Here is a 10994-nt window from a genome sequence, read left to right as displayed (position 1 = left end):
TGGCCCCCCTGTTGCTAGTGCCTGCGCTGTGATAATTTTCTGCAGAAAAATTGTGTCCGCCTTCATAGCATAAATTAATCCCATGCAGAAAAATACGTTACAGAATCAAGTAAAATAAGGCAGAATATTTTGACAGATCTAAGTAATAAGCATTAAATTCCAAGGAACATAGATTGTTATATTGTACAACGTAATCTGGATTGGATATATATCAGTCCATCTCTGCTTCAGAAAAGGGACAGCAATACCATCAGTAAGTGCAAGCCGCTCATCCCGAGTATCCAGCGTTTGATGTCCAATCATGAAGACGAGAGGATCACCGAGAACTGCGGGACACTGATTTGATTGGTCAACAAGCGTCACAAGTGCTGGACTCGGACAACATTGGGAATCTTATTTACCACTACATTGAAAATCCTGACGTACACATCATTGGTAAATTGGTAGCATGATATTGATATTATACCTACCCCTGACATACACATCATGGATAAATTGATAACATGATATTGATATCATGATACCTACCCCTGACATACACATCATAGGTAAATTATAACACAATATTGATATCATTATACCTACCCCTGACATACACATCATTGGTAAAATGATATTGATATCATGATACCTACCCCTGACATACACATCATAGGTAAATTGATTACACAATATTGATATCATTATATATCATTATACTACCCCTGACATACACATCATAGGTAAATTGATAACAATACTGATATCATTGATATCATTATATATCCTACACTGACATACACATCATAGGTAAATTGATAACACAATATTGATATCATGATACCTACCCCTGAATTACACATCATAGGTAAATTGGTAGCATGATATTGATATTATACCTACCCCTGACATACACATCATAGGTAAATTGATAACGCAATACTGATATCATGAACCTACCCCTGACATACACATCATAGGTGAATTGGTAGCTTGATATTGATATCATTATACCTACCCCTGACATACACATCATAGGTAAAGTGAAAACATGATATTGATATCATTATACCTACCCCTGACATACACATCATAGGTGAATTGGTAGCTCGATATTGATATCATTATACCTACCCCTGACATACACATCATGGATAAATTGATTTAAACAATAAAATGTTTCTTTGTTTGTTATTACTGGAATTAACGCAAGAGCTGGCAGAAAAAATACATAACTCGCGTAAGTGGGTTATGTAAATTTTTTCTGCAATAGCTGCGACCGTTAATTCCAGTAATAATAAACAAAGAAAGACATTTTATTGTTTATATTTATATTTGTTTAAATAATCATTTAAAGAAGGATTAAAAAGTTTAATTATTGTATTAATGATGCGAACGTCTTTATACGTTTCATTGATGGAACAGCCACTGATCAAGAAATCTGTACAGGCGACATGCCTGATGTAGTTCATGCAGTGATTAAAGCAATGGGTTTTCTTAAGAACAAAGGAGAAAATATTCAGTGGATGAAACAAGTTTGGCTTTCCAGAAAGCCTGAAATGTCATCTCTTTGGTATCAATAATGTCATAATGTCATAATGTCAATAAGAAAAAAAACAGAAAGGGAAATATTTTAATGCAATGAATATATAGATTATTACACCTGAAGTACCCAAATGACTTATTCAGCAAACTCCACAGTAAAGTACGCAGTTTTTTTTAGCCCATAAATATGGAAAGCATGGAGTCTCAAAAAGGCATTTTTGGTGAAATTTCATTCTAGCGGTCTTTGTGCTTCTGGGTGTTTAAAATTTATTAAATTAAATACTTTCCTTGAACTATATTTTTTTAAACACAATACGGAATTATCAACAATAATTATCCTTCATTTAAAAGCAGCTAATCATTAAAGTTTGACAGGAATTAATTTAATAAACCCAATTTAAAGACTAAAAAAATAACATAAAATTAGCGTTACCTTTCCCATACTTTTTTTTTGCAAAATCAATTGTAAGCTTGTTCTTTTGCATTGTTTTGTGCGAGAACCAGTTTTTCCCTTCGCGTCAACAAATTATATATAGAAATCACGTCATTGTCAGTTCTCCTTGGTGGCTTACCAATTTAATAAGGCATAGTATTGAAATCAATACATACATGTATACGACACACCAAAACTATAGCTATTTATGAGCATCGTACTTCTTTTCAAATTTTTTCCCGGTTTTCAAATAGGTAACCAAAGTAATAGCACACTCCTAAGCTATTCTTCTAAAAAAAACCATTTACAACTTTTTAACTTGTAAAACATCGAGGATCCCAAAAGATTAATGGAGGCTTTCACTAGGACTTCACTTCCGGCAAAAATTTTAAATGTCATCTCCCGAGGGAGATGACAAATATAACACAATATTGATATCATTATACCTACCCCTGACATACACATCATAGGTAAATTGATAACACAATATTAATTATCATTATACATACCCCTGAAATACACATCATAGGTAAATTGGTAGCTTGATATTATATCATTTTAAGCTCTTCACCCAAAAGGCTAAAGAGCTAATGCTATGGCCATTTGTGCGGTGTGCGGTGTGCGTTAATTTTTAAAATATGGGCCATAATCAAGAACCCCTTGGCCAATCATATAATTTTGTCAAGGGTATCCTTGGCCTAAGGGCTACCTTTTATACTAAAATAAGGGTTGGGACCCTTAAACAAGGGGGATAATCAAAAACAAAACCAAAAGTATGGTTGCTAAAAAAATTCTTTTCAGAACCACCAGGAATTTTTACCAAACTTACATACAAGGATCAGGATATGTCGAAGATTAAAAATTGTTCAAAGGGATCACCCGGGCAAAAAGGGGTGGTCTCAAGGTCACTTCAAAGTTGACCTAAATTTACAAATAATAAAAAGTTTATATTTTGCTTAGTTTTAGGTCTAGGATCATCAAATCTTGTAAGTTGATACATCTTAGGACTTCACATCATGTTAAATAAAAAAGGTCACGGTGACCTACTTTTTAAATTTTGTATTTTTAAAAAAATTATTTGAAGGCATATTTTGGAATTTAAGGCCTATGATCATCAAACTTTGTCAGTTGATGCATCTTGGGTCCTTAAAAAAAACAACTTAAAAGTAGGTCATCATGACCTACTTTTTGAACTTATGACTAATTTTTTTTATAACATTTAATCCAATTATTTCAGACACTGAGAGGTTTAGAATCATCAAATCTTGTAAATTGATGATCTTTGGACCTTAAAAAGTATTTTTGAAGAGGTCACTGTGACCTACTTTTTGAATTTTGAACATTTGTTTTTGTATTGTTTAAAAAAGGGATATTTTATTACCTTCAACCTAGGATCATCAAACTTGGTCAGCAGATGCATCTTGTATTTTAAAAGTTGACCAAAATGTAGGTCACATGACCTACTTTCAACATTTTATGGCTATATTTTAGATCTTAGGTATTTATTGGCTTAGAATCATCAAACTTTGTGAGTTGATGCATCTTGGGTTTGGAGAGAACAACCAAAAAATAGGTCACTGTGACCTACTTTTAATTTTATGGCTTTATTTAAGTATCTTAGGTATTTATTGGCTTAGAATCATCAAACTTTGTGAGTTGATGCGTCTTAGGTTTTTAAAATACACCAAAAAAAGGCCTTGCCCATTGCGACATTTCATGGCTTTATTTAAGTATCTACAGTACTTATTGGCTTAGAATCATCAAACTTCATCAGTTAATGCATCTTGGGTTTTAAAAATATGTCCAAAAAAGGTCACGGTGACCTAATTTTTTACATTTAATGGCTTTATTTAAATATCTATGGTACTAACTGGTTTAGAAAATAAAATTTGTTTGTTGATGCATCTTGGGGCTTTAAGAATGTCACCGAAAAAAGGTCATGGTGACCTACTTTTAATATTTAGGTACTTTTTGGCTTATAATCATCAAACTTTGTTGTTATGACTTGGGTTCAAAAAGTTACAAAAAATTAGGTCGGAGTGACCTACTTTTGACATTATATGGCTATATATAATATCTTATACTTAGAATAATCAGACTTTGTCAGAGACATTTTGGGTTTTCCAAAGGGTGTAACAAAAAAATAGGTCATGGTGACCACTTTTTACATTTTTTGGGGATATTTAAGTAATCAGGTACATATCGGCTTAAATCATCAAAATTTGTCAGTTATGCATCTTGAGTTTTCAGGGGTCGCAAACCAAAAATTACATCACTTTGACCTACTTTTGACATTTTATGGCTATTTTTTATTTAAAATGTTACCTAGAGAATTGTTAAACTTTGTCAGTTGGGGGGTTTTTGGGTTTTTGGAGAATGTGGCCAAAAAATAGGTCATGGTGACCTACTTTTGAAAATCAGGATTATTGGCTTAGAATCATCAAACTTTGTCAGTTATGTACTTGGGTTTTCAAAGAATGTAACAAAAAAGTAGGTCACGGTGACCTACTTTTAAATGTCTCAAATACTTATTGGCTTAGAATCTTCAATCTTTGTCTATTAATGCATCTTGAGTCCTCAGAAAACTTCAATCTTAAAGTAGGTCACTGTGATGTACTTATGGTTATAGCTTTATTATTAAAAATATCTTCAGTCCTAATTGGCTAAGAATCATCAAACTTTGTCAGTTGATGCAACTGGGTCTTAGGATACTTAGGGCTAGAGGCTTCAAATAGAAGTGATAGATTGTACAATTTATCAGAAGAGCGATTCAAGGCCCTTGGACCTCTTGTTTATGATACTTTAAACAATGTAATTTTTTGTGATGCTGTTCTTACTTACAAGGTATGATCAAAAGAGAATTGGTGTGGGTTCCAGGATGAAAAAATACAAGATATTTATTTAATGTGTAACTATCTTTATCACCATTTTGGTAATGCTATTTCAAGAACCACAGGGCCAGAAAACATGAATATGTAGTAAATCAGAATTAGTAAAGTGGATTGAAAAAGGTATTGAATACCCACCCAATCAAATCATTTTATGTGTAGCCATTCAGAGTTGATATTCTAGCCAACCAAATGATTAGAATTTATAACCAATCAGTAGTAATTAGGCATAGGAGAAATAGTTGTAAATACAGGGATCAAGCTAGCTTTTGTGTAATTTTGATGTAACTCTTTGTTAGAGTTAGGTGACTTGGGAAGGGTACCTGGACTGTGTCGGGAAACAACAGAATTGTAAGTTAGACCACTCAGCCCAGGGACCCAGTTCCCTAGTGTCTTTGTGACTAGCTATGGTCTCTCTGTGACTTTAGTTTGTGTCTTACCAAAAGTAATAGTGTCCTGTTAATAGCTATGGTGTCTTGGTGACTTTAGCTTGTGTTTGTGTGTCTTAAGATGTATGTGTGACTCTTTGTGATTATTTTTTTTGTGATCTTTGTGCTTTGTACTTTGTGATCAATTGATTGGCTTGCATGATAATTTGCATAACGCCTGAAGGCGTTTATGCATAAAATTATCATGGAAACCAAGTACTGTAATTGAGATAATTTGATGGTTCATAATACACTGTAGGTGGTACCTTGAAATTCTTCCATGTACAAAACTTGTTCTAGTCCAGTTTCCAATAAGATTGTTGAATTTATATTTATTTAAAAGACATTTTTCTCATTCTTTTAACTATTGCAGTGAATTTAGAAGCAGCCTATGAAAATGGACCTGAGGAATTTGGAAGCGGTTCACTGACCTAGTGGAAGTGTTTGCCAAGGACAAGGAAACAAACTGCTTTGTCATGCAGTGTTTCCTGCTGAAGAAAATTGCTGAAACTCAACCAGAGGTAGAAAAAAATCATCTGAAAAACTCAAATATTCAAAAGTTTACAGAGCTGGTTATTATACATGTATAGTTACAAAGTAAAAAATTTTCATTAAAACAAGCAAATTCAAAGAATTGTGGTCCCCCGCTTTTGGTGTCTTTGTGGGTGAGATGTCATTTTTGTTATCGCATACTGTGAAAAATATAACACCCTGAAGCAATGAATCATTATTTTTTGAAAGATATATTCTCATAACTGCAACGGTGTGTGCAAAAAAATTGAGTGACGCGGTTAAGAAAATTTGTTTCCACACACAGTTGCAGTTATGAGACTATATCTTTCAAAAAATAATGATTCATTGCCTATATTTACATTTTTTGACTTTCTACCTTAATTGCAAATGTGATTTCCATTTAAAAACATATGTATTATCCTTTGTGTAAGCTAAATTAATGGATAGCAACGTAACAGCTTCTGGTCAATTTGAGCGTGATTTTTAGCTCTACTGGTCAGAGACCAAATAGTTATTGATAGTAATGCATCCAACATCCGTCCGTCTGTCTGTCTGTCTGTAAACATTTTTACAAAATGCTACTTCTCCTACAGTTTTACTTTGATTTCAATATATTTTGGCACACAAGTAGACTACACTAAGATACATAATTCTGTGTATCAGTTTTTTATTTCGATGAACAGTGTTCCCATGGTGACTAATAAAAGAAATTTCTGTGAAAATCATTCAAAATGCTACTTCTTCTACAGTTTAAGTCTGATTTCAATATAACTTGGCACACAAGTAGATTACACTAAGATACATGATTCTGTATATCTGTTTTTGATTTCAATGAACAGTATTGCCATTGTTACTAAAAATAGAATTTCTGTGAAAACCATTCAAAATGCTACTCCTCCTACAGTTTTGCTCTGAATTCAATATAACTGGCACACCAGTAGACTACACTAAGATACATAATTCTATATCTGCTTTTTGATTTCAATGAACGGTTTTGCCGTTGTCACTAAAAATAGAATGTTTTTAGAAATACATTGAAAATGCTGTCTCCTACAGTTTTGGTCTGAATTCAATAACTTGGCCCATAAGTAGACTACACTAAGATACATAATTCTATTTATTGGTTTTTGATTTCGATGAACGGTGTTGCCGTGGTTACTTAAAATAGAAATTTCTGTGAAAATTTTTCAAAATGCTACTCCTCCTACAGTTTTGGTCTGATTTCAATATGACTTAATTGGACACAAGTAGACTAAACTAAGATACATAATTCTATTTATCGGTTTTTGATTTCGATGAATGGTGTTGCCCTTGTTACTAAAAATAGAATTTTTTAAAAAAAACATTCAAAAAGCAACTCCTCCTACAGTTTTGATCTGATTTCAGTATAACTTAGCACACAAGTTGACTACACTAAGATACATAATTCTGTTTATCAGTTTTTGATTTCAATGAAGGTGTTGCCGTTGTTACTAAAATAAAAATGTTTTTGAAATACATTCAAAATGCTACTCCTGCAGTTTTGGTCTGAATTCAATATAACTTGGCCCATAAGTAGACTACACTAAGATACATAATTCTCTGTATCGGTTTTTGATTTCGATCAATGGTGTTGCCCTTGTTACTAAAAATAGAATTTTTAAAAAATACATTCAAAATGCTACTCCTCCTACAGTTTTGGTCTGAATTCAATATAACTTGGTTCACAAGTAGACTACACTAAGATATATAATTCTGTGTATCGGTTTCTGATTTTTGATTAATGGTGTTGCCTTGGTTACTAAAAATAGTAATTGTGAAATACTTTTAAAATGCTACTCCGAATACAGTTTGAGTCTGATTATAATATAATTTGGCATGCAAGCAGACTACACTAAGATACATAATTAACAGTTTTGTGTTTTTGATTTTGACGATTTATGTTTCCATAGTAATTTTAATTGAAAATTCAGTAAAATTTTATTAAAAGTTACTCCTACAGCTGTAGTCTTATTGCAATCTTGCCTCAAAAATAGACTTAATCAAGGATCATTATTCTATTTATTGCTTTTGTAAAGTTTTAATCCCAACTGCTACTTTTCTTTTCTTTATTATACCGGTAAGTACAAACCAGAGAACAGTCTCACAGAACTTTGGTTTATTTTTGCTTGTGACGTTGCACTTCCTCGGCGTTCAACGATTATTATGACGTCAAAGTAAAATTATTAATTAAAAGTAGGTCAAACATCAAAGTCAAGGTCACAGGATAAAAAGTCATAGTGTATTTAGAAAGGTTTTGTCACAGGCAATACACAATTTTAAAATGGAAGCCTTATCTCTTCTCTTTCAAAAGTTATGACCGAGATTAAAGTTTTTGAAAAGTAGATAAAACTTCAAGGTCCGGTTAACGGTGTAAAAAAATCATAGTCACTGTGTATGTAAAAAAAGGTCTTGTCACAGTTAATAAACTTGTTTAATATGAAAGCCCTATCTCTTCTTAATCAAAAGTTATGGCCAATTTTAAGAAATGCTTGATTTTTTAAAAAGTAGGTCACAGGGTAAAAAATTATAGTGAATTTATAAAGGTCTTGTCCAGGTTTACATAATTTAAAATAAACCCCATCTCTTCTGACCATTTAGAAGTTATGACCAAGGTTTAAGTTTTAGAAAAGTAGGTCAAACTTCAAGGTCACAAGGTCAAAAATCATATTTTATTTTATTTAGAAAGGTCTTTTCACAGGAAAAGATTAAAAACTGAAATAAAATTTGTTTTCTCCAAAATGTATAGGATTTCCCATGATTTACGAGTTGATATTATTTGTTACCAATGAATTGTATTATTAGTTATCCAGGTTAATAAATGACGGGGGTTTCCCCGGGTTTATCCATACACCCTGAGGCCGCAGGCCGAAGGGTGTATGGAAAAAAACCCGGGGAATCCCCCCAACCCTTATTGGACCTGGATAACGAATTTATTTCCTTTGTACCAATAAAAAAACTTTGAAACATCAGAGTGTGTCTCAATCTATCGATTAGATAACTACGTACTGAGAATGTATGCATTGTGCTACGTTTTATTTACACCCGGCTCAAATCGGGTGCACGGAATTTACACCAGATTTGTAACCAATCAAAGCTCGTGTTACAAGCTAGGTAGGAAAAAAGTTTTATTATCCTTGAGCTTTGGGAAAGGTGATAAGAAACACTCATAGATTTGGATGTATGTAAATATATATTGTGAATTAGTGTGTTTATTAATGTACACAGTTCCTCAGAATGTCTTCATCTTCATGACTTAAAAGAAAATGCAAATCCACATATTACCCCATAAATATTAATTCAGTTACAGTTTTGTAGATTATTACAACACCGTCATTAATTTTTAGCTCTACTGGTCAGAGACCAGAAGAGCTTATGCGATAGTTATGCGTCCGGCGTCCGTCCGTCCGTCTGCCTGTCTGTGTGTCTGTAAACAATTTTTCAAAATGCTACTCCTCCTACAGTTTTGGTCTGATTTCAAAATAACTTAGCACACAAGTAGACTACACTTAGATACATAATTATGTATATCGATTTTTGATTTCCATGAACGGTGTTGCCGTGGTTACTAAAAATAGAAATTTCTGTGAAATACTTTCAAAATGCTACTCCTCCTACAGTTTTGGTCTGATTTCAATATAACTTAGCACACAAGTGGACTAAACTTAGATACATAATTCTGCGTATTGATTTTTGATTCAATAAATGGTGTTGCAGTGGTTATTAAAAATAGAAATTTCTGTGCAATACTTTCAAAATGCTACTCTTCCTACAGTTTTTGTCTGATTTCAATATAACTTGGCACACAAGTAGAATACACTAAGATACATAATTCTTTTTATCGGTTTCTAATATCGATGAACGGTGTTGCCGTGGTTACTAAAAATAGAAATTTTTGTAAAATACTTTTAAAATGCTACTCCACCTACAGTTTAGGTCTGATTTCAATATAACTTCACACAAAAGTAGACTATGCTAAGATACATAATTCTATATATCGGTTTTTAATTTAGATGAATGGTGCCATGGTTACTAAAAATAGAAAGTTCTGTGAAATACTTTCAAAATGCTACTCCTCCTACAGTTTGAGTCTGATTATAATATAATTTGGCATGCAAGTAGACTACACTGAGATACATAGTTATCAGTTTTGTGTTTTGGATTTCGATGATCGATGTTGCCATGGTAACTAAAATTGAAAATTCTGTAAAATTTTATTTACAAAGGCTACTCCCACAGTTGTAGTCTTACTGCAATCTTGCCACAAAAAGAGACTTAATCAAGGATCATTATTCTATGTATTGCTTTTGTAAAGTTTATGTCCCAACTGCTGCTTTTCTCTTCCTTTATTATAAGTACAAACCAGTAGAGCTACAGTCTCAGAGAGACTTCTGGTTGTTGTCTTACAACCCCATTGAATTAATTCAGTTACAGTTTTGTAGATTGTGACAACACCTTCATTTGTTGTCTGTTTCTTTAGGTGTTCACTCCTCGTAGTATGAAGCTGTTCTTTGATGTCCACTTCATGGATTTCACGGCTAACAGTCAGGTGCTGATCTTCATGGATATACTGTCCAAGTCACAGCCTGCCCTCTTTGGACCCTTCATCCCTCACCCCCTGCTGAACTCCAAACTGATGCAGGATACCATGGCTAGTTACCAAATGAACATTGTCACCAGGGCTGCTGCTGTTTGTAAGGTGACTATCAGATATTATTTCCTGTATTGTTAAGGCATCGGTACTGGTATAACGGGACAGGTTAAAACTCAGACTTTTGAAAAAAAAATTTATGTTCAGAAGATTTTTCCACAGATGAACATTATCTCCCAATATGATGTAAAAAAAAATTAATGTTGTAGTCATTGACTTATATTTGAAGTATTTTTCTTTATAAGGACTGCCAGAAACCAGTTTTTGACTACTTCACTGAGAGACTGAAGAGTTGCACTGACCAGCATGTGCTGTACGCCTGTATAATGGGTCTGAGAGAGATGCTGGAGATTTGTGGTCCAGACTTTTTCACAGAGGAGGTCCAGGCTGTGATAGAGAATCAGAAGACAAGCGCTCCGGCTAAATACATCAAAGATGTGGCTCAGAATCTCCAAGATGAACTCGCAGGAAGAAGGTTAGGCTAGGTCCAGTAAAAATATCATGTGGAGTAATCAGTTCCCTAAATCAGGATAAATTGC

General features: G+C 33.3%; 1 protein-coding gene across 1 annotated transcript; it reads left to right on the top strand.

Moving 5' to 3' along the window:
- Positions 1 to 304: 304 nt before the first annotated feature.
- On the top strand, positions 305 to 10930 carry LOC134255920 (uncharacterized; the record flags this gene model as incomplete). Its single annotated transcript, XM_062738519.1, has 4 exons — positions 305 to 435; positions 5647 to 5794; positions 10285 to 10503; positions 10701 to 10930. Coding segments are annotated over exons 2-4 (494 nt in total), but the record flags the coding sequence as incomplete, so codon positions are not given.
- Positions 10931 to 10994: the final 64 nt, after the last annotated feature.

Source organism: Saccostrea cucullata, unplaced genomic scaffold, assembly GCF_032062105.1.
Source record: "Saccostrea cucullata isolate Sc308-1 unplaced genomic scaffold, CSIRO_AGI_Scuc_v1 ctg16837, whole genome shotgun sequence".
NCBI classification, from domain to species: Eukaryota; Metazoa; Mollusca; class Bivalvia; order Ostreida; family Ostreidae; genus Saccostrea; species Saccostrea cuccullata.
This window is presented reverse-complemented; position numbering and strand designations above follow the sequence as displayed.